Genomic DNA, 24,840 nt, shown 5'->3' with positions numbered 1-24,840 from the left:
AAAGCCACGGGACATTTCCTTTTCTCAAAGGACCCAAGCATTGAGTATAGAAAGTTGTTTGCGTGGACTGCATAAGCAAATAGACAGCTGAGTCCAACACATGTCCATACAGTGCATCCTCTGAATGAGCCATGGCTGCTCCCATTGCCAAGTGAAAAGAACTCTCCCAAAGAAAATCCAGAGAAAGAGAGAGAGAGAGACCAGGACAAAAGTTCTGCATTCGTATCATAACTTTGTCCCAGACAATGTATCCTCCCAGGCCCATCTTCCTGTGTTTTGTTAACAAAGGAAAGGCTTTATTAAATGAGGTCACCCGTCATACATAGGAAAGGCTTGAGAAACGAATGTCACTGTTAGGTGGATGAATCTCCCCCCCCCCCCCCATGACAACATGATTGTCGGCCTAATAGAAAGGGCTCCGGCAGCCCCCAGAACTAATTAAGGAGTGTCGCCATCCATCAGATGAGAGGCTCTGCAAAGGGCACCGTTTGCCACATGTGCGGAACGGGATTTATGAGCCTCCCAGGAAGGCAGAATCCACCCATATTGGGGGCACATTTCCTTTGGAACATTTTTATTGCATTGACCCTCCATACCCCTCCTCAAAAGACTATCTAATTTCATCCCCCCTCCAAAACAGCTCCCTGCCTCCTCCTCCTCCTCCTCCTCTTATCTCCCCTGCATTTGGCTGCTCCCTAATAGGAAAACAAATAAATAATCATGTCAAGATTTGCTCAGTTGTAGGAAAGGCTTGAAAGAGAAGGAAATGTTCCTTGGGAAATGTCACCATGTCCTGCAGTGATGGGAACAGGGGCGTCAAACCAGGGCATGTTTCTGAAAGGGTAGCTCCTCTTTCTTGTAAGGTGCTCCTTGCTGCGGGTGGAAGCATTCATTTTCTTCTGATATAGGGAACAGAGCAGTTGGACATAGTATCAGAGTCCTTTCTTAAAGAACATCCAGATGCAAGGAAGTGGGGTCTTCATGCACAGAGAGGCTGCTCTCCACCTTGGCTTCTAAGGTGCAGTGGGTTATTTCTTGGTTTGGGACAGTCATCCCAGAAAGGACATAGTCCAGCAGTATTGGCAAAACACCTGGGAGGAAGGTGAGCATTTCAAAGGAACATTTTCCTTCCATCAGAGCCCTTTGCAGCTCCCACTTACCCTACTGCACTGCCAAAGGGATTTTTGAGAGCTTTTAAGCAAATCATTATTGTTATTGACTGGCTGCGATTATATATCTACACAACAAAAAGGCATAGAAACATTTTTTTTAAAAAGAAAACTGGGAATTCAGAGCAATTGGCAGGTATGCTGTGACAAAGAATTGTTATAACTGACTGTGGCAAGGATTTGGTTTAGTGACTGAACATCTATTGGACATGCAAAAGGTCCCAATTTCAACCTGGCATTGCCTGCTAGAAGGATCCAGTGGATGATGGGAAAGACCTTTGCCTAAGACTCTGGACAGTTGCTGCCAGTCTGAGTAGCAAGACTGATTTTGATCGGCAGCTTCATGTGTCCTGTTGTTAGAACGATATTGCACTATAGCCAGGCAGCAACTTTTAACTAGCCTCCATAGAATCATAGAATTGTAAGGGGTCATCTAGTCCAACCCCCTGCACAATGCAGGAACTCACAAATACGTGCCCACCCACAGCAACCCCAATTTCATGCCCAAGTTACCCCTCCACCAAAAATCTCCAGAATTTAGCCTGGCCTGGAGGAAATTCACCTGCCATCCCACAGTGGCGATTAGCAATTCCCTATGCAAGGAAGAGACAAACACCAGCACACCCCTTCCTCCCCACCTATTCACAATCTGCCTAAGTTCATAAAATCAGCATTTCTGCCAGATGACTAATTAGCCTCCGCTTAAAAACTTCCAAAGAAGAACTTGCCACCTCCTGAGGAAGCCTGTTCCTCTGAGGAACTTCTCTAACTGTCAGGAACTACTTCTGGATGTTTACTCGAAAATTCTTTCGAATTAATTTTAACCCATTGGTTCTCGTCTGCCCCTCTGGGGCAACAGAAAACAACTCCGCTCCATCTTCTATATCACACTGCTGACTCGTGTTCAGTGTCCGGTCTACTAAGACCCCCAGATCCTTTTCACATATACTACTGCCAAGACAAATCTCACCCATCCTACAGTGAGGCATTTGATTTTTCCTACCTAAATTCAGAACTTTACATTTTTTCCACTGTTAAAATTAATGTTATTCATTTTAGCACAGCTTTCTAGCCTGTCAAGATCATCCTGTGATATGGTAAAGGGATCATGTAGGGGAAATGGAGGCTGATGGAGGGACATCTGCAGAGAACTCCCATGGGGATGCTTTGATGCCTCTGAATTCATGGCAGCAACTGTGGGGAATGGGGCATCTTTGCCAGGCAGGAAGCTTAGGGGACCTTACTTCTCTGATATGCTCTCAGCCACACACAGTTGGTAGTTTAGGTTTACAGAATGGTGTCTTTTTGAAAAACCAGCCTGGTGGTTGTGAATCCTTTACAGCCATAATGTAGACCCAGGATATTTATGGGCACCTCGTGACAGTACAGAGCTACATTTAATCTCCCAGGCTGTAAAAAGCTTTTTTTGTTTATGGGTATTCTATTTATGTACCTGTGGGTTGATAATTTACCTCAGAAGAAGATCCAATTGGATTTAAACATGTTAGGTCGTTTTGGTATCTGTGGTATATTTCTTGTCCCTGTATGTGTTACTCACGGGATTTTTGCATATTTTCTACTGCTATTTTAATGTATTGTTTCTCATTGACCTTGTTTAGCACTGTGAAATGAATTGTGCATTTAATATATTTTATTATAATAATTTCTAGATCGCTCGACCGTTTTAGTTCCTGGGGAGCTTAGGGGTTCTGAATCACAGGCCAGAGGATCTTATGAATAAAGCCTGTTCAGCTTTGTTCAGAGGGCGTTATTTGGATAACCAAAATGAAATAAAGAGCAGCCATTTCTAACAGCTGTAAGTGGGGATCCTTATGCAATCTGAAAGGGACTGATAATACCAAAATATGCACATTGCCACACATCTAGTAGTATTTCCTATTTTGTCTGAATCTTTCCCTCTCCAGATCAAATAAAGAATAAAAAGGCTTAATAACCCCCTGGCCCCGCAGAGTCCTGCATTTGTTGGAGCAGACAAAATTAAATCTAGTAATTGTGGGTTAGCGTTGCAGTTCTTCTTTACGACAAATCAACCCTTAATTGCACATATGCACAGCTCATCTCTGGCCCCTACTGCAAGGCAGAATTGTACAAGCATTGCTTGTTTGGATTAAGAACTATAAATGCATGGCTGGATTCACTGATAAACTCATATGCTTTATGAATACAGATGTAGGAAGCGGCCTTATATGAATCAGACTCTCAACCCATGAAGGTCAGTATTACTCAGAGTGGCAACACTCTCCAGGGTTTCGGGTAGGTCTTTCATGTCACCTACCCCTTGCTCCTTTTACCTGGAAATTCTGGGGATTGAGCCTGGAGACTGAACCAGTAAATGTATGAATGCAAGTAAAGCCAGATTCCATGATGCTGTAGTATTAAGTAATACCCCCCCCATGTTCATCCTCTAGCAACTTTTACTGCTAAAAATACATACTGGTGCATCCATGCCTACCTTACAACATATGTGGCTCATATATGAGCTTGAATGCAGTGCTAACAGCCTCAGTAGCACAATGATTAGCATGTTGGATTTGGATCTGGGAAACTTGATTTGAATTTCTGTATTCGCATGGAAATTTAGTGGGTGGCCTTGAGTCGTAGAATCATAGAAGTTGGAAGGGACCTCCTGGGTCATCTAGTCCAACCCCCTGCACTATGCAGGACACTCTCTTTCAGCCTGTCCTACCTTTCCAAAGCACAGGGTTGTTGCTGTGAGGCTAAAATGGAGGAGGGGAGACAATGTTGTAAGCTACTTTGGATCCTGATTGGAGAGAAAAGTAGAGCATAAATATCAAAATAAGGAAGAAAATAGAATTCGCTCCAAGTTATTAGGCTCCAAGATATATAAAACTCCAGTCTGAAAAGGGTGAACAATGTATAAAGGTAAAGGTAAAGGTATCCCCTGTGCAAGCACCGAGTCATGTCTGACCCTTGGGGTGACACCCTCCAGCGTTTTCATGGCAGACTCAATACAGGGTGGTTTGCCAGTGCCTTCCCCAGTCATTACCATTTACCCCCCAGCAAGCTGGGTACTCATTTTACTGACCTCGGAAGGATGGAAGGCTGAGTCAACCTTGAGCTAGCTGCTGGGATTGAACTCCCAACCTCATGGGCAGAGCTTTCAGACAGCTGCCTTACCACTCTGCGCCACAAGAGGCTCTTGAACAATGTATATGTAGATAGAAATCTCACATGAAATCCAGAAAACTTCCATTGTACCCATTGGATGTGGGCAAAGTGCTGGTACCTGTGTAGGGTTGCAAGCTTCAGGTAGGGCCTGTGTGTCTGGAATTGCAACTGATTTCCAGACCACAGAAGTGAATCTCCAGAGAAAACATCTGTTTTGCTCCTCCCAGGTGACAACTCAGCTGGCTAAGTTTTGTGCCGCCGCCATAACAATCTGATGCTCTAAAGTAGCATAATTTTAAGCTCTATTTTATGATCTGTTTTAAACTGCATTACATCAAATGACCATATTATTTTGGTCTTTTATGTATTCACTTCATACAACTTGGTCTGAATGACTGTAATAAAGTTTGAACTGAACTGAACATCTGTTTTGGAAGGTAGATTGTATGGCTGGGGTAGTCAAACTGCGGCCCTCCAGATGTCCATGGACTACAATTCCCAGGAGCCCCTGCCAGCATTCGCTGGCAGGGGCTCCTGGGAATTGTAGTCCATGGACATCTGGAGGGCCGCAGTTTGACAACCCCTGTTGTATGGTATTATACCCTGCTGAGGTCCTTGCCCTCCCCAGACTGCATCCCCAGATCTCCAGGAAATCCAGTTGGCAGCCCTATAACTGTAGGCTCATTCTGACTTTCTTCTTTACACCTTGCTCAATCCATCTATTTTAAAATAGTTTACCTCACTCTCCCTCCAAGGAGCCCATTGTGTACTCACAGGGTATTTTTTCTCCCCAGTCTTTCCAGGTTGTTCCTCTTCTTGGACTCCAGTTTCCCTGGCAGCCTGACCCACATATCCCCCTTGATCTTCTCTCAAAGCTCAAAGGGATGTACCCCATTTTCCTTTGCAGCGGAGAGGGCATGCTTAAAATATTACATCTTTCCCCCTCTGAAAGTAAACCATAAATCCTGCATCTCTGTAAAATCTGTCATGTCAGCTCCTGAGGCAATCAAGGTCTTTCGAAAGCACAGACTATAAGGAGGATTTTTAAATCTGCAGATAATAGAATAAGGTCACAAACTACCTAGTAAATTAAACCGCCCGTTAAACTGTTGTCGGTTGGCATTTGGGCAGCTCAAATCCCACAGGCTTAGCTTGTGTCGCCTCAATGGTCAGTATTGTTGCTTCTGAACGATTAGTTCAACACACACACACAAACACACAAACCTCCTTTCTTGTTAGCTTTAGCCCAAACAACAGGCGTGGCTCAGTGTTGGGCAAGCTGAAATTAATCCCTTCAGCCAGCAAATGAGAGAGAGAGAGAGAGAGTGAGAGAGAGAGAGAGAGAGAATGTTGGTTTTTAATCACCTAATTTTCACAAACCCAGAGTCACATTTGGCCCATTATGCACGGCCGCCGAAACGGCGATTTCGGGTCACATGGAAAACGCGGAGGGGGAAGATGCGACGCACACCGGTTATGCACGGGGCGGGGCGCGACGGCGGCAAAACCCAGAGTAACCGATTATGCACGCGGCGATCCGGGCGCCGCTTCTGGTTGCGCCCCGGTTACCCGGAAGCTGCGCTTTCTTCCGCGTTTCACTGACACGGCTTTTTCGGCGGCATGCACCGAAGCTGCAGCCAGTTGCAGCTGGCTCCGTGCGTTATCGGTGATTTTAGTCGCCGCCATTCCACCCTGAATGTGCGCTAAAACCCCCGTGCATAATGGGTCAAAGTGGTTTACAATCCCCTTTCCCTCTCCCCACAACAGACACCCTGTGAGGTAGATGGGGCTGAGACAGCTCTGACTGGACTGCTCTGTGAAAACAGCACTATCAGGATTGTCATAGAATCATAGAATCATAGAATTGGAAGGGGCCACACAGGCCATCTAGTCCAACCCCCTGCTCAACGCAGGATTAGCCCTAAGCATCCTAAAACATCCAAGAAAAGTGTGTATCCAACCTTTGTTTGAAGACTTCCAGTGAGGGGGAGCTCCCCACCTCCTTAGGCAGCCTATTCCACTGCTGAACTACTCTGACTGTGAAAATTTTTTTCCTGATATCTAGCCTATATCGTTGTACTTGTAGTTTAAACCCATTACTGTGTGTCCTCTTCTCTGCAGCCAGCAGAAACAGCTTCCTGCCCTCCTCCAAGTGACAACCTTTCAAATACTTAAAGAGGGCTGTCATGTCCCCTCTCAACCACCTTTTCTCCAGGCTGAACATTCCCAAGTCCCTCAACCTATCTTCATAGGGCTTGGTCCCTTGGCCCCAGATCATCTTCGTCGCTCTCCTCTGTACCCTTTCAATTTTATCTACGTCTTTCTTGAAGTGAGGCCTCCAGAACTGCACACAGTGCTCCAGGTGTGGTCTGACCAGTGCCGGATACAATGGGACTATGACATCTTGTGATTTTGATGTGATGCCTCTGTTGATACAGCCCAAAATGGCATTTGCCTTTTTTACCGCTGCATCACACTGCCTGCTCATGTTTAGTTTACAGTCCACAAGTACCCCAAGGTCTCGTTCACACACAGTGTTACCTAGAAGCGTATCCCCCATCCAGTAGGCATGCTTTTCATTTTTCTGACCCAGATGCAGAACTTTACACTTATCTTTATTAAATTGCATCTTGTTCTCATTTGCCCATTTTTCCATTGTGTTCAGATCTCGTTGAACTCTGTCTCTATCTTCCGGAGTATTTGCCAGTCCTCCCAATTTGGTGTCATCTGCAAACTTGATGAGTAGTCCCTCTACCCCCTCATCTAGATCATTAATAAATATGTTAAAAAGTACCGGGCCGAGCACCGAGCCCTGAGGTACCCCCTACTCACCTCTCTCCAGTCTGATGAAACACCATTGACAACAACTCTCTGAGTGCGGTTCTCTAACCAATTCCTTATCCACCTAACTATCTGAAAATCCAGATTGCACTCCTTCAACTTATCCATCAGAACATCATGGGGAACCTTGTCAAAAGCTTTACTAAAATCCAAGTAAATGACATTGTGATGAGCCCAAGGTCACCTAGCTTGCAGAGAAGTAAGGAATCAAACCCAGTTCACCAGATTTGAAGCTGCTGCTCTTAAACACCTCACCACGCTGGCCAAGAGTCCAAAAGCTGTAGAACAGAACGAAGACATAGCAGAATGTGATCTGTTAGGAGGAAAGGAGAACCCAAATGCACCATGAGGACTGATACACAGAACAAGCATGACAAATCCATGTAGATTTATGCCATATCCTATAGATGATGGCAGATGATGCCCACTTCTATGGTGTGGGGCATTTTAACTTACTTAGTCAGTTATTGCATTTACAGCTGGCCTTTCTTGCTGAAGCTCAAGGCAGATTGCAGAAACAGAAGGCCATGCAATAGAATTGGAGTTGATGGTGCTGTCCAGCTTCTGCAGGGTCTGTAAAATTGTGCTTTTCTGCCAGGTTGAAGCTAGAGCTGTCTAAATGATACAGGCCTCCCACCTTCTCCTTGCCCCCCCCTTGTTTCAGAACATCTCATTTTATATCACCTCTATCCTGAGTACCCAGAAGTGGGTGTTCAGAGAACCAGTTTGGTGTAGTGGTTAGAAGTGCAGACTTCTAATCTGTCTGGCTGGGTATGATTCCCCACTCCCCCACATGCAGCCAGCTGGGTGACCTTGGACTCACCATAGCACTGATAAAGCTGTTCTGACTGAGCAGTGATATCAGGGCTCTCTCAGCCTCACCCACCTCACAGGGTGTCTGTTGTGGGGAGAGAAAGGGGAAGGCGATTGTAAGCCTCTTTGAGACTCCTTCGGGTAGAGAAATGTGGGATATAAGAACCAACTCTTCTTCTTTAGGAGGGTAGGGGGCTGAGGACTGTTTTCTTAATTGGTTTATAACTGTGTTTTACTATAAACCACCCTGAGCCCACTTGCAGGGAGGGGCGGTATCTAGAAGTCAAAGAAAGAAAGAAAAGAGTATCATACATATAATAAACAATACAATCATAGTACCCAGACCTCTTCACAGCAGGCATTTCTGACCCTGAGAAAGTGGATGCTCATGGTCGGGGGACCTATATGCAGCAGGAGAGGGTGAGGTCTACCCACCCCCCAGCAGGAAGTAGTATTGGACCAAGGTCCTTGGACCTGGCAGCTGGTCCCAGAAGGGCAGGCTGCACCACTGGAAAAGCTGCATGGGGGCCTGTAAGTGCCTGGCTCCCCAGGAAGGAGTGGGCATTTTGCGGCAGGGCAGGGCAGGGCAGGGCAGGGCAGGGCAGGGCAGGGCAGGGCAGGGCAGGGCAGGGCAGGGCAGGGCAGGGCAGGGCAGGGCAGGGCAGGGCAGGGCAGGGCAGGGCAGAGGAATGCCTTCCACAGATGCTAATCTATCTGCGACAAAACCTAGTTGAAGGCTAAAACTGACAGCTCAGGGCTGGAAAATCCCTGGCGATTGGGGTGGGGGGGATGGAGCCTGAGGAGTTTGGGAAGGGGAGGAACTCAGTGGAGTTCACTTCTAAAGCAGCTTTTTTCTCCATGTGGACAGATCTCTGCCACATGGGGATGGGTTGTAACCTCAGATTTTTAGCTACGACCTGGAGGTCTCCAACACTATCGATGGCCTGTGGCTTGCAGTAGTTGCCTGAGCTGTGGCAGTGATTGTAATGGTGATGCTGTGGTAGCCAAAGACTTTGGCCAATTCCTAGAGAGGTGCTTCATGCCAATGGCCACTCCCCATGTCCCGGCCCCTCCGATCTCCTGATGGTTGCCAGATCAGGCCTGGGAGCCCGAACTCAACCTGCCTTGCCTTGTTTCCTTTAGGGAGGAGATGGGGCAAGAGTGGGGTAGTTCCTAGAAGGCATACTGTGAGGGATCAGCTGGCCCTTTTTCTCTTGCTCCGTTTTTTAATGTTCCCGTCAGTCCCCTGGGACCAACCATCCTGATTCTGTCTTTTCACATCTTCTCGCTTCTCTGGTCTGATTTAGCACATAGTAGCCTCATACAGCCATGTGACTATTTGGTAAGAACGTGGCTTTCTCTGCGAATAAAAGAGAAAAAGCTCTTCTCTGATGTTACGCTGCTCACATGAATAGATTATTCATGTGAACAGATCTGCAAGAGCAAGCAGGCTGGAATCTCCTCTGGACTGGTTCTAAGCTAGAAGAGGCTTTTTAATCCTTAATTAAACTCTGTTTTTCCTGTATCTTTCTTCTTAGCCAGTCTTCAATAGGGTGAACACTGTTCTTTTTTCTCTCTCTCTCTTTCACTCTTTCCTTTCTTTTCTTTTTCTTTCCTTTCCTCCCACCCCTGCAATGTTAATCTTTTCTCTAGGCTAACTATTCCCACAGCCAGATCCTGCAATCTGCTACATAAAAGGAACTTATTAACAAATCACTGTGTTATTTATTTATCCAGAGTGATGTCCAAGGATCTACTTTCTTTGTTCAGCTTCCTTCCTTATTTGTGTGGTGAATGCCAGAAGAATCCGCTCCGTGCCTTCCTTTCAGAAAATCTTTCCCCGTCATCTCTCGTGCATTATTAGCACCGACGCTATCTCACTGTTGGGAGGGGGAGGCAATACAATAGGAGAAGACTCTTTTAACCCCTTGATGCTGGAGCCTTCCTTCTCCTGCCTCTCTCAGGCGCGACACTCTGACCCAGGCTGCTGCAGTGAAAGCAGGGCCCTCCACAATAGCAATGCAGCATTTGTACAGTTGTACTCTTCTTGCATTGTCTCCTCCATGGCCACCCTTTCCTTTCCCTCCAGTCAAGATTTTTGTTGTTGTTTTTAAACACAACAGGAACTGTTAGTTTACTATTGTGTTTATGTTATAAACCGGATCTGAATAGACCAAGCTGGTCCAACCTTGTCAGATCTCAGAAGCCAACAGGTGAAGACCCGTCAGCTGTAAAACAAGCAGATGAAATGATTTTCAAGCTGGCGATGGCAAATAACAGTTTATTCCACTATAAAACAATTCCTCAAACTTTCAAAATATCAAAACGAACTCCTAGGTATTTTTTCGTTTTCGGTATCTTCGTCAGTGATGTAAGATACTCTAAATACAAAATATATATTATGTAAACAAATGTCTCCATGCTAAGTGTAAGTAAATAGTAATAGTAAATAATGATTTGAATACACATTGACCCAATCAATGTGTGGGTAGTTAAAATCACCTATTATGACACAGCTATTTCGTCTAGCTCAGGGGTTCCGAACCTGAGGCCCATGGGCCACATGCGTCCCCCGATCTCTTTCTGTGCAGCCCATAACTTTGTGCAAATTACCAGCTTTAAGAAAATCTCTCTGGCCCTTTTCCTTGCTGAGTTATAAAATGAAATGGGAAGCTCGTGACAATGTACTGGTTCTCCTATTATTGTTTTTCAAGTCTCTAGTCCTTTTTGTTGTTGAGCTATAAGAAAGTCCACGTAACTTTGCGGCATGAGCTCCTATCTTCACCATTCAACATTCATAAACCTCTATATAGTTGGCCTTCCTAACAGTGGTATTACAATAATACCCCTCTCCAAAAACACACACAACAAGAACAAGAACAGTGTGGAGCTTTAGGCTTGTCCCAAAAGGGCCCAAGAGGCTTGTTTGTTTCATTTTTGAAAAACCATGTTGTCGCTTTGTTCGGCAATATAGTTATAAAAGGTCACTCAATTAAGGAATCGGGAAAAGAAAAAAAAAAGTATGCACAGCTCTGGTTTTAGCAGATGTCCCTCAAACGTACTCTTACCCTTTTGAATCTGAGCAGTGTTTGTTGCAGAGTAAACAACAGGCAAGCAAGCAAGCAAGCTGAACTCAGTGATGCTCAAACGAATTGGAGTCGTTGCAAGAGGCCCCTTCTGCTATCGGGAGGCCTCGCCTGTCACAATGCATTTGCCTCCTCACCGCCTGCTTCCTCGGCCTCTTCTTTGACAAGTAGCATCTTTCTTGGCACTTGGAAACATCTTAATGAATTACCTGGGGAGTGGGGGAGAATTTAAATCAGTGTCGCTGGGGCGGAAATAAAGACAATTAGACCCATCGTCGTGACTCTGCAACAGGCTAGTTCGTCAAGGAATAAAGACAATTTTGATTGGAGCATCCGAAGACCCAAAGGCAACATTCTGACATCATTAAAAAAAATGGCTGGCTTCCTGCTAAGTTTGTACACCTACCCCCCCCCGCCCCTATGGAAGGGCAATAGATAGGGTGGCCACCCTCCAGTTGAGGCCTGATCTCCAGACTACAGAGATCAGTTTCCCAGGAGGATTGCTTTGGAGGGTGGACTCTACAGCGAGGGTTGCCAACCTCCAGGATGTGTCTGGAAATCTCCCAGACTTACAGCAGATACCAGTTCACCTGGAGACACTGGACTATAAGGCCTTATACCCCACAGAGGCTCCTCCCTCCCCAACCTTGCTCTCCTCAGGCTCTGCTTCTAAAACCTCCAGATGTTTTCCATTCTCGGCTTGGCAATCCTATCTAGGGCCTTCTACCCTGCCAAGGTGGGCTCTGGGGATCCCTTGGTTCTACAGCTTATTGAATATGTAGGTTCAGTAATGACACAAACAGTTCCGATTCAAATAACCCGCTCTTTACTTACCCCAAGAAACACAAAACAATATTAAACCAAACCGGCAAACTGATATACAAGTTGAGACTCCCACCAAGACATGCAATTGGCCATTAGTGGAGACTGGGATAGGTCCATTAAACTGTCCCATGAAAGTGTAGAACCTGGGACCTGGTGTATCCCCATCCTGAGTCCAGGATCCCAGTCCCTAGCCACAAAGCTCTGCGTCTCTGATTGTCCACATCCACAACACCACTCATCTCCAGGCGACAGAGATCAGCTCCCCTAGAGAGAATGGTTGCTGTGGAGGGTGAACTCCATAGCACAGGGGTAGTCAAACTGTGGCCCTCCAGATGTCCATGGACTCCAATTCCCTGGGAATTGGAGTCCATGGACATCTGGAGGGCCGCAGTTTGACTACCCCTGCCATAGCATTAGACTCCATTGAGGTCCTTCCCCACCCCGTCCCACCCACTCCCAGCTCCACCCCCAAAGTCTCCAGGTATTTCCCAACTCAGAGCTGGCCACCCTACATGATGAACAGAAGCTGTGGAGATTTCCCACAGGCGAGTAGAGAAAGCTGGAGGGAGTGCAGAGCCACTGGGTGATGAACTCTCTTGGCCTAGGGTTTCTCTGTCTGCTGATCTCCCCACCCTTTGGCAGCTATCGCTGTCTGCTCCTCCACTCTTACCTCCCCCCTTGCCCTACTTGGGGTTCATGATAAATGGCCAGTGTAACTAGTGGTTAGTGTGGCGGTTGTAGGAAAGATCTGGGTTCAAATCCCCCCTCAGCCGCAAAGTGACTTTGGGCCAGTGACTCTCTCTGAGCCCCGTTCTCTCTCCCAGGGATGTTGTGAAGATGAGAAGGGGTGAGGTTTGAGGTTTCTCACCCTGAACTTGGGCAGAAGGGCGGCTTTTAAAACAAATGTTTCTTCAAAGAATGAAGTCATTTTTAAAAGCCCTTGAAGTTCAGGGTCTTTGTTAGAGCTTGGATTTCATAAGTTGATTATTGAAATTGTCTTTCCTGTAATTATATGCAGACTTTTGCCCTTTTGGAATCTACCACAAATCAGTTCCAGTGCCTGACCCTCAGAATGCGGAGAGACCAAAGCTTCTGTGGCACTCAAGCATGACCTGCTCACAGCCCCACCGCTGCACAATTACCAAAAGGTACTGGAGCTCAGCTGTCCTCGCCAGCATTTGTTCTGCTGTCAGAGCATCTGTGCTTGTTGTTTTCCTTGCTTGAGACTGGCATATTGGAATAATGAAGAACTGCAAAGCTTTTATGGATGCTTGAGAGACGGTGGATCAGAATGATCCCTCCATAATAGATGCTGGTTAGACCTTAGCTAGACTATTAAGATCAGGATGGTTGCATATACATATACAAAAAAAAAAGGGGGGGGGGAAGGACAGTGAAAGGCCTGATATTTTGGCAAAAAAGGATACAAAGTGTTTTGCATACTGAACATTTCTAGAGGCTCCGCCCATCAAAGCAAGTGGCTTCCACAGTTATTAGTGAGGTTGCTGCTGCAAGCAAAAGCATTCTTCCTTCCACAACAAGAGCTGGATGCTTTGACTTCCAGCTTTGCTTGCTTCTGCCTCTCCTCTCTTCTTCACACCAGCCAGGAGTCTGCTTATACATCTGAGATTGCAGGAGCCAGTGAGTGGCCCCTTGAGTATTTTCTTAGCAGGGAAGCTTATGGCATTCCCCTTCTCACATCTTCCTCCAGCCAAGTTCTCCTCCCTTTGGCTGCCATTTTACTTCTCATGACTGAGGCTTGGCTGGCAAGCAGTGATGTGTATGTGCACCCTGCACATAATTTGAAGCCAACTTCATGGCACATCCTCTGTTCCAGGTGGAAAGCATCTCTCATTCACTCTTTCTGTCTAATTGCCCTCTTTTGGAGGGCTCCCAATTTTTTACATATTAAAATTAAAATGTATTAGCAGTTGTATATTTAAACTTCAACGCAGGGACTGTGACCGAGCAGTAATATCAGGGCTCTCTCAGCCTCTCCCACCTCACAGGGTGTCTGTTGTGGGGAGAGGAAAGGGAAGGCGACTGTAAGACGCTTTGAGACTCCTTCGGGTAGAGAAATGCAGTATATAAGAACCAACTCTTCTTCTTCTATTAAGAAATAAATCTCATAATATTCAATGTATTTAGGATTGTAACTCTACCATCTTAAGAGTGTCTGTCACAAACCCTGACTTGGACATCAGTGCCTTGGCTAACAGAAAACAACCACAAAAATCACACTGATAAGGTAAGCATGTGCAGCCAATAAAAGGATTCCACCGTAAAATATTGTTCCAAATGGATTGCATTAAAGTTAACACTTCTTTATTTACCTTTGAATGTTTACTTTTGATCTAAATAAGTAGGTTAATAATTATGTTACGTTTTGATTTAAGATGTGGCCCTCTTTAGGCACTGGGCACGCTAATGTGGCCCCCATGGGAGGTTGTGGGCCCTGATTTAGCTGGTTTTCGTAATTCTTTTGCTGTTCTTAAATCATTCTCTGTCCGTTGATCTGGTGGGTGGTATACTCCCAAAGTTAAGCTTCCTTTTGGGCATACTATTTCTGCCCTTAGTGTTTCCGTAAGGGAATTCACTTCTCTTACATTCTCAATCTTATTGGATTGTATACTCTCTCTGGTACACTGAGCCACTCCCCCCCAACCCTTCCCTCCCTATCCTTACATTATAATTTATATCCAGGAATGACTGCATGCCACTGATTATCCTCATCCCTCCAAGTTTCTAAAATACCCAAAATATCTACGTCCTAATATGAAGCATTCCAGTCCCCCCATTTTACCTCAGACTTCTAGCATTTGTATATAAACATCTATAATTCCCCAGATGTGTTAAGCTTGCAACTTTCCTCCTGTGGCCCCTAGTCTTTGTCAGGCAGTCAGTATGGTTTGTCAGACAGGCAAGTATGCAGGTACACGACCCACCTATCTACATGCCTAAGGACAGAATCACCAACTACCAAGAGCCCCCCCCCCCCCATGCTCAGGGGTGTTTCCTTGGTGCAAAAGGATCCTTGTTCACCAACTGAAGAAAGGGTCTCTTCTGAGGGAACATTTCTCCTTTCTTTGGTGCCCTATTTCCCTTTAATCCTCATGCTCCCTGGCAGTGGTAGGGATGCCATTCTTGGAGTGGGACACATCTGCCAAGTCCTCATAATGACCCTGTGAGAGAGGCTAGGTCAGAATGTCCAATTAGCACCAGGAAGCACCAAGTTTGAGCCTCCCATCTACCATAAAGATAGTTTCAGAGGGTAACTGTGTTTGTCTGCATTAGAGCAGCAGTAACACCTTAGATACCAACAAAAGTCTTTCAAGAGTCAGAGCTCCCTTTGCTAGATACCATTGAAGGTTGCTGGGTGATCTTGGGACTATCACATACTCTCAGCCTAACCTGCCTCACAACACTGTTGTGATGAGAGAATGAATGGAGTAAGCTGTTTGGGGCCTCCATTACATTGGGAGACATGCCAGGTGTAAATTAAGCCAGTAATAATGGCCACCTCATGAGAAGGAAGGACTCCTTGGAGAAGAGCCTAATGCTGGGAGTGATTGAGGGCAAAAGAAGAAGGGGACGACAGAGAATGAGGTGGCTGGATGGAGTCACTGAAGCAGTAGGTGCAAACTTAAATGGACTCCGGGGAATGGTAGAGGACAGGAAGGCCTGGAAGATCATTGTCCATGGGGTCGCGATGGGTCGGACATGACAGGACTTCGCACTTAACAACAACAACAAATAAAGGAAGGAATCCGCTCAGTTAAGGAACCCACAGCAAAAAAGAAAAAAACCTAAAAAGTGGTGGTGGGCATTTTGCTCTTGTCTTCTGCTGCTTGAGCATTATAGGGAGCAAGAACTCCAGACTTAGCAGCTGTACCTACCTTCTGTGCTCCACTCCCTTTCACACAATAAACTAAATTGGAGTATAAATACCCAGGCAAATGAAGCTGTTTATTTCTGCATCTAAGGTTCGGTGCCAGGATAAATCGTTCGCCACGCTCAGACAGAGCTGTCACTTTATTTCCCCCTCCACTCCGGGAGAATTAACTGCCGGCAGAATGTTGCCAGCTGTTTCCAGCAACCGGAATGGCTTTAATCGTCTGGGTTGGTGGGAAGCAAACACATCCAAAACTCTCAATTTATGCCTCGCTGACCTTTGAGAAACCCAGGCAAATGGGCTGATCAAAAAAGGAGCAGTAGACTAAAAACTCACGCAGAAAAATCTCATTTTCTTTTCAAAAATTTCCCAGTGTAGATATATTTCCCAGAAATTGTGTAGGTTTGTAATTTGAGGGAGGAGGGGAGTGAATTGCCTGCCCTATGGGTCAGAAAACTGTAAAGAAACATGTACTTAGTTGAAACATCCTTGCACAAAAGTTTACATCCTTTGAGCTCAGAAATTATATTGAGCATTGCAGATATTCTTGTTGAGATATTATTGGATTCCCCCTAGCAAGAGTTAGCAGCTATCAGCCCCATAGAAGAATTTAAGAGATGCTCTGCTGGAATGGGGCAATTCCTAGAGCAGGGGTAGTCAAACTGCAGCCCTCCAGATGTCCATGGACTACAATTCCCAGAATCCTGGGAATTGTAGTCCATGGACATCTGGAGGGCCGCAGTTTGACTACCCCTGTCCTAGAGCATCACTAAGGAGGCAATTTCTTCCCTCCTCCTCCTCCTCCTTCTCCTCAGTTTTGTAAGGGCAGTTCTGGGAATTCCTCATCAGGCCCAGGCAGATGGAAAGTCTACTGAGAAATCATGATTAGCTCAAGGTCATCCATAAAGATTCCATGGCAACATGGGGATTTGAATCTGGGTCTTCATAGTCTGACATTCCAATCAAGATATCACACTGGTTCCTACTATACTATTAGAGAATGTGAGTTAGAGCAGGGGTAGTCAACCTGTGGTCCTCCAGATGTCCATGGACTACAATTCCCATGAGCCCCTGCCAGCATTTGCTGGCAGGGGCACATGGGAATTGTAGTCCATGGACATCTGGAGGACCGCAGGTTGACTACCCCTGAGTTAGAGCATACTGTTTTACTTACAAACAGTTGTAGGGGGATCATAAAATGGAAATAAAAATAAAGAAATGTAGAAAGACACGACCGTTGCTCTGTATCGTGCTGCCTCCTTCCTATGAGGACAAGAAGAACTTTGACCTGTCAGTCTAAATAGAATTTGACAGCTGTGCTTTGTGGTCTGCAAGTCTGTTATTGTGATTTACAATCCCAAGCGGATGTTGGTGGAGAATTGTACATAGCTCTTTTGGGCTCGAGTCATACCAGGTATGCTGGCTACCGTAGATCTTTTTACATTGATTTGTTACCTTTCCCCCATGCTTTAACTGCCCCATTGTACAACCCCCAAAAGGTGAACTATTCCTTCGCCTTTTCATTCATGCTTGTGGGTAAAATGGAGATTTGTAATCTAGTGATTATAGATTCAGAAGCAGGCGGAAAGGAACTGGTGATGGATTAATGACTGCAGAACCCAATCTGGAGTCTGTGGTGTCAGCTTTACATAGATTTGTTGTTTGGGGTAAACTCTCCCCCCTCACTGTGCCAGACTGGAGGGCAGTGGCTCATTCCTTGATATTGTGTTTGCTTAATTTTGTCTTCTTGTAAAACAGATGGACACACGCAGGGCCGGGGCATTAACTTCTAATGTGATTAAAAGCTGAAATCAAGGTTATCGCCTGGCATCCAACTTGCCTCAGTCACTGAAATGATCCTTTGATGGCGACCGGGATGCCTGCCAGCCAGACAGGTGTTGAATGACTGTTCGGAACTTCTCATCCCAGAGATTCCATCGTTGAGCACAGCTTGGGGCCATTGTGCTTGTCTGTCCTTATTGGGAAGAACGGTGTAAAAACCTGCTGCCTGGATGCCTGACTTGCTGGGGAAGAAAGAAAAATCCCTCAACCTGGTAGACGTACAAATAGCATTGCATGCAAGCAGGTAGTGTTGGTGAGCTTTCATCATGTAGGGTGTTCACAATGTAAGGGAGCATTCAAATATTCACTTTCCTTTGCATTTTTGGCCTGACTTTTCTTCAGGGAATTCAAGGGTGATTACATAGTTCTCCTCCTTCACTTGAGCAACACAATGAGGTAGGTTAGACGGAAAGGGAGACAGAGATCGGCCCCCAGGGAGCTTCCAGACACAAGCAAGAGTTCTGACCTAGGTAGCGTTGTCAACTCTGGGTTGGGAATTCCTGGAGATTTGGGGACTGGAGACTGGGGAAGGGGAGAGACCTCAGCAGCCTATAATGCCATAGAGTCCTCCTTCGAAGACAGCCACTTTCTCCAGGAGAACTGAAACCAGTTGTGATTGTGGGAGAACTCCAGCCACCACCTGGAGGTTGGCAACCTTGGACCTAATCCTCCTCCGCCTAAGTTCAGTACTATGACCCATTCATTCCCCTGGCCCATGAAGAGACTCCCCGTCTGCAGTTCGACAGAGGACTGCAACAACTCTAAGCAATGCATATGGCACCCATTCGTGTTCCACTCAAAGTATGGGATCTTTGATTCGTGGTACAAAAAGTGCCATTTTGGTGAAGGCAGTGCCAAAGGGCCAATCCTCCTGTGCAAAATCGTAATCGTAAATAATTGCTCCTTGTGCAGAATAATTTGCAGCGTGAGCCTTTCCTCCTCTCTTGCCAAGGACTTTGCAAAAAGAGGGGAAGGAACCTCACTGGGCTCCCGTGCTGGGAATGCTCTCTTTGGAAGCAGCAGCTGATGCTTGATGGGAGGCACTCGGCTGTGGGACTAGCCTCGCTTCCAAGTGCTGGCCAAGAGAGGGGGAAGAATCATGCTGCCTTTCAAGAAAAGGAATGTTTCTACCCCTACTTCATGCCTGCCGAGAAAGATCACTGATGCAGGGGGCACAGTCATTGAGACTGAAAGGGTTCGTGGAAATGGGCTTCCCCAGTTTGACTTGGCCTTTGTTTATGCTTCTCTTTTTTATCCTAACACAGACATTTTGAAAACCAAGTATTTGAAACTTGAAAACGACAGGGGACAACAACCCGGCAGTGGTAAATCTAGGGAACAATGACCGCAATGACATCTTGTTTCTACACACTTTGGATGGATGCAGCACCTGTCCAAGGTAATATGGAATTATGTGGGGTCAACAAAGAATCATAGAATCACAGAGTTGGAAGGGGCCGCACAGGTCATCTAGTCCAGGGGTAGTTAACCTGTGGTCCTCCAGATGTCCATGGACTACAATTCCCATGAGCAAATGCTAGCAGGGGTTCATGGTAATTGTAGTTCATGGACATCTGGAGGACCACAGGTTGACTACCCCTGATCTAGTCCAAGATCCTGATCAGTGCAGGATCAGCCTAAAGCAAAATGGTAAAAACTAACCTCTGCTTTTTTGTGTGTATTAACTTTGGCATGTCTCTTGACCCAACTATGTATCCCTTTTGCTTCTGAACCCTTATTCAAAGGGCTGAAACCCAAGCCAGTATGTGCCTGTCTACTCCGCGCTGTGGCACTATTTACACCCCCAAAACCTTTGGGCTCATCCATCTATTGCCCCAGATTCTAACGTATTACTCTCGGCACTGTGAAGACAGAAAGAAGTCTTGTGGGGATCCATCACAGACATCTCTATTAAGGAATATATTTTACGTCCCAGATCACTGTGTAAAAGGCAGATTTTATGGAGGACATTTCACGTCTGTTTCAATCACATTTGACACCCTCAAAGACAGAAATAAAATGTGGAAATTATAGCTTCAAAGCCAGTTGCCATACATCACAGGGCAGAGCTGAAAATGAAATTGCTCAGCCAGCTGGCTATCTCTCCTGCCAGTCGGCCGAGGGTCTCTTCCCAGCACCTTCTTTGATGCGCACAGTCTGTGATCCTCCAGAACCACAAGGCAAGCAACTGACTGGCTGCTGCACTGCTCCCCACCATAAATTAGGCCCAGAATGAGAAGGGGAAGCAATGCTTCATCACAGGGCGGCAGAACAAAAGGAGAGGGGCTGGAGGTTAGGGCTCCAGCTCTTGGTTGGGCAGTAGCTGGAGAATTTGGAGGTAGAGCCTAGAGATGGCAAGGTTTGGAGAAGGGAAGGATTCCAGTGGAGTAAAATGCCACAGAGTCTGCCTTCCAAAGTGGCCCTTTTCTCCGGGGGAACTGGCCTCTTCTACCTAGAGTTCTAATTCTGGGAGACCTTCTGGCCCAACCTGGAGGATGGCAAGCCTAGATGGAACACCTTATTTTGCATGACTCAAAGTAGAGCCCTTGCATTATGTGCAAAATTGGCACATGGAACATGCCCCTCTTTCTGCAGGACAGAGAGGTGCTCTGGGCTCCTTTGGTTGCTGAGAGGGAAGCCTGTCAATTCCTCTGGGACCAGGGGCCACCTTTCCAGCAAGATGGTGCATCTCTTTCTTGCCTCGCCAGTGACACAACCAGACACCAGGGGAACAGCTATACATTGTGGCCTATTCACACAACTCCCTTTTAATTGTAAACATTACCCTACTGCTCTTTTTGGATGCTGTGGATGAAACAGAATACACACGTGGCCAAGATGTGAGAGAAAATAGATTCAGATCACAACACTGGCTGGTGACATCTTGCTGACAAACCTCATAACTTCTTTCCTTAAATGGCCTTCCATGTAAACCACAGCTTCCCTCCCTCAACCCCTTTGCCAAGAGGAAAGGCTCAGGCCTACACGTCCTGTTTCAGCCCTGGCCGGCTGTGCTCCCATCTAGGCCAATATGAATTCATTCATTTTCCAAGATGGATTTCACAAGCTCCCATATCCAATTATTTCATAACATCCCCAACAAATTCCATCGTACGAAAGTCAACAGTGTAATCCTGTCAAAAGGAACAGTTATCAGTTCTGTCAGGTGTGATTTAGTCGGTGTCAACTTCACAGCATTTGCTTTATAGATTGGGGTGGGGGAATTGTTGTTCTGTGACTCTCTAGCTCTTTTTCTTCAGTATTAATTCCATCCTGTCTTCATTAGACACAGAAGTGTGATTTGAAAGAAAGCCCCCCCCCTCCTCCCCCACTGCCCTAGCGCTTGACACCGAGAAACTTCACACAGACATAACATTGTCTCTCATACCCTTTGGAGTAGAAAGCTCGGAAATTCAAAAAGAGTGGAGAAATATGTGTGATCAGGTTGTCCTCCTGTAGGCAATTGGATTCAACAACTCTTTATTTATTTATGTAGAGTCTCATGTTCTGATTTTTTCCCCAGTGGGAACCCACAGCAGGTTCCAACATTATCACAGAATCATAGAGTTGGAAGGGGCCACACAGGCCATCTAGTCCAACTACCTGCTCAACGCAGGATCAGCCCAAAGCATCCTAAAGCATCCAAGAAAAGTGTGTATCCAGCCTTTGCTTGAAGACTGCCAGTGAGGAGGAGCTCACCACCTCCTTAGGCAGCCTATTCCACTGCTGAACTACTCTGACTGTGAAATTTTTTCCCCTGATATCTAGCCTATATCGTTGTACTTGAAGTTTAAACCCATTACTGTGCATCCTTTCCCCTGCAGCCAATGGAGAGGCTATCTTCCTGTCCTCCATTCCATTCTCACAACAGCTTCGCAAGAAGTTTAGCCTGAGAAGTAGTGACTGGGTTACCCAACAAGCCCCATGACAGAATGGGAATTCCTGCCTAGGTCTCTCAGATCCTAGCCTGACACCCTAGCCACTATGCCACACTAGCTTCTAAGCCAGTGGTTCTCAACCTGGGGGTTGGGACCCCTTTGGGGGTTTAACGACCTTTTCACAGGGGTCGCAGCAGAGCAAGCAGCTTGCCCGGGGGGGGGGGCACGATCCACCCAACAGCCTTGCAGTGTAGATCGAGATAGAATGTTCATCTGCCTGGAGCAGCAGAAAAGAGCGAGATCAGATTGGTGGGACGAGAGGCCGAACTGAAACCCCGGGGGGAAACCAATTTATATACAACTAGTAAAAGAGCTCATTGTATCCTAAATACAATGGGCGCTAGGAGGCAGTGGGAGAGTAAAAGATGGCTTACCCGGCTTACCCTGGCTGGCGGCCATTTCCTGCAGAGACGCGGCCGGGCAGGGAGCCCCCGGCAGCCGCGCTTCACGCGGCTGCCGGGGGCTCCCTGGGCAGCGGCCTGATGCGTCGGAGGTGGCGGCGACTTGAGTGGTGGCTTGAGCGGCGGCGGAGGCGGCGGCTTGAGGGCGGAGGTGGCGGCTTGATCGGCGGTGGAGGCGGAGGCTTTACGGCGGAGGCAAAGGCGGCTGCTTGAGCGGCAGCCTGATGCGTCGGAGGCGTCGCGTCAGGCCGCCGGCAAGGAAGCAACTGCAAGCCGCGTGAAGCGCGGCTCGCAGTTGCTTCCTTGTGAGTGGGGTGGGAATCGGCCGAGGCAATCGGCAGGCGCTTTGCGCCTGCCGATTGGCTTGGCCGATGGTCCGTCCAGAGGAAGGGGCCAATCGGCACCCTTCCTCATCCCGGACCGAGCCCGCCCTAACTCCTCCTACACAGCCTTTATGGCTTTATTTAGTCCGCGGCGCCCGTGGCGCCGCGGGCTGTGTTAAGATCATGAACAATGGATCTTCACGCTATTGGTCAATTTCGGTTTAATTTCTGTGACAGAACACCTGCCTAATTTTATGGTTGGGAGTCACCACAACATGAGGAACCATATTAAAGGGTTGCAGCATAAGGAAGGTTGAGAACCACTGGTCTAAGCAAAGGTCTCTGAGGCACTGCTGGCTGCATGAGTAGTGGAAGACGGCTTGTGCACAAAGCAGGATTTTCCTCCCTCTCCCATAACACTAGAACTTGGAGGCATCCAAATAAATCATTGGCAAATAGCTGCAGGGGAGAAAAAGAAATGAAATACTTCTTTAACTTCTTTAAGTAGTTAAAGGAGGAACTCACTGCCAGTGAAGCATGATGACCATGAGTGTGTAAACAGCTTTAAAAGTGGCTGGACAGGAGGAGCAGAGAGACTATGGCTCAATGGAAGAGCCCCAGCTGCTTTCCAGGGTCTCTAGTCAAGGTCTTTTACTTCACCTACAACCAGGTCCTTTAAAAAGAAATGGGCATGGTGAAGATTGAAACAGAGAACTGCTGCACACAAAAAAAGATGCTCAGCTACTGAGCCACCTCTATTCTTTTGCCAAGACTCCAAGCCAAAGAGGGTTCATGCACTGGAGTCAGGAGAGGTAAAGCTGAGTGGCCCTTGTCATTCCATTGCAGAAAGTGGATAGTGAGAAAAGACCTACTGCTGAACAAGAAATAGAGGCTGAAGAGACCCAAAAGGCAAAAGGCTCTATCTTGCCAGAGTGAGAAAGAATGCAGCAGCTCTCCTCTTTTCTGATGGTGATGGAAAGCTCTGTCAGGTCTCACCCAACTCATGATGAGCAAGAGAGCAAGAGAGACTATTAAAGGTGCTGTGCTATTGCCTGCATCTGTGCAGCAATCCTGGGTGTCTTTGTTGGTCTCCCATTACAGTACTAGCCAGGGCTGTCTCTGCTTAGCTTCTGTGATCTGATGAGACAGGGATCCTGTGGGCTTCTCACCTGGCCAAGAGCAAGAAATGTAAGGGGATCAAATTAATGCAAATCACCACACCTCTGTTAGCTCTGTCACTTTCCAAGGTGTGTTCCAAGGTGACTAATGTAGGTGCTTATCTTTACATCTCACGGTGGCTGCTTGGAGAAAGGCTGTGTTTGAGGTGGTGACAGCTGCTATGAAAAGTCCCACCTGTGGTCTTTTGATGCACCATCAAAGGACTGCCCTAGCCAGTCCTTGCTTACAATTGCAATCCAGGACTGTGGCCTCCCCCTTCACATCCTGCTCTGGGTTGTAAAGAAGGGGCAGAGCTGGCGGCTGAAGCTCACACTGCATTTTGCATGGCATCAGTGATATGGGATTTCTTCCCCTCTCTCCTCTCTTCCCCTCGCTGGTCTTTCATCAGCATCTCCTCAACTCTGTTATGTTTGTGAACACATCTGCGGTCACTCCGTGTTTGATAGGAGAACGGCACTCACTCAAATGCCAAGTGTGAAACGGCCGGCCGATGGCCATTAACAATCTCTCCAAGTTACCAGGCAGAGCTGTTGAGCCAACCTTTAGCTGCCTGTTCCCAACTGTGTCATTTGGAAGATAATCCAGGTCAATGAAAATTGGGGGCAGAATGATTAGGACCAATAATGAGAAAGCTCTGACTACATTTTTAAAAAATCCTCCTTCCCTGCTTATCGGTCCACATAAGTCTTGAGCATCCAAAGTTGAAAAAGCACAGCAGGGGCCTGGCACAGGCTCAATATGATGCCACTTGGCACAGGCAAGGTATGCCAATGCGGCCAGCATCCATCTTCCTCCCAGCCCACTGTCCCAACCACCCTGACCAATGCACTCATTGAAGCCAGAGAGTTTCTCCAGAGCTGGAAACAAAAGGTGCATCTGATTTCTGTTCCATGGCAAAGGGAATATTCAGTTTGGAAGAGCCTGGCTTTAACTGCAAAGGGGCAGAACGTGGGGTTCAACTCCACCCCAGCCTAAGAGGCATCTGGTAGCAATGAGACCCCACTCTGCTCTTGAAAACCAAAGATCTTCAGCAACTTGTATCCCTGTTCTTAGATCACGGTGCATAGCCATGTTGAAGAAGTTGGTTCTTACATGCTGCTTTTCTCTACCCGAAGGAGTTTCCAAGAGGTTTACATTCGGCTTCCTTCCTCTCCCCACAACACACACCCTGTGAGGTGGGTGAGGCTGAGAGAGCCCTGATATCACTGCTCGGTCAGAACAGCTTTATCAGTGCTGTCCATAACAGTAGAAAATCAAGAGTCATTGAATCATAGAAGGCACATCCAGGGTCATCTAGTCCAACCCCCTGCACAGTGCAGGGACTCACAACTACCAGCCTACCCCCAGTGACCCCAATTTCATGTTTAAATGATCCCCCTCC

At 46.8% G+C, this 24,840-nt stretch overlaps 1 protein-coding gene and 1 long non-coding RNA gene across 3 annotated transcripts in view; one reads left to right on the top strand and one right to left on the bottom strand.

Annotated features, from left to right (window-relative positions):
- LOC143834713 (uncharacterized) overlaps window positions 1–24,840 on the top strand; it is a 34,393-nt gene that overhangs the window by 3,901 nt on the left and 5,652 nt on the right. The window contains exons 2-5 of one of the 2 annotated variants that reach the window (XR_013229879.1): window positions 12,903–13,032; window positions 14,033–14,132; window positions 17,535–17,862; window positions 18,884–19,017. This is a non-coding gene — a long non-coding RNA (uncharacterized LOC143834713). Of the gene's footprint in view, window positions 1–12,902; window positions 13,033–14,032; window positions 14,133–17,534; window positions 17,863–18,883; window positions 19,134–24,840 lie in introns of those variants that run through there. The other variant, XR_013229878.1, reaches the window with a different exon arrangement.
- EPHX2 (epoxide hydrolase 2) overlaps window positions 8,753–24,840 on the bottom strand; it is an 82,885-nt gene continuing 66,797 nt past the window's right edge. Inside the window, exon 19 of the mRNA XM_077331370.1 lies at window positions 8,753–11,268. Within this exon, the coding sequence (XP_077187485.1) occupies window positions 11,265–11,268 (4 nt within the window). The 3' untranslated portion in view covers window positions 8,753–11,264. The remainder of the gene's footprint in view (window positions 11,269–24,840) is intronic.

Source organism: Paroedura picta, chromosome 1 (assembly GCF_049243985.1).
Source record: "Paroedura picta isolate Pp20150507F chromosome 1, Ppicta_v3.0, whole genome shotgun sequence".
NCBI classification, from domain to species: Eukaryota; Metazoa; Chordata; class Lepidosauria; order Squamata; family Gekkonidae; genus Paroedura; species Paroedura picta.
The sequence above is the reverse complement of the archived record's forward strand: the minus strand, read 5'-3'. Positions and strand labels throughout refer to the sequence as shown.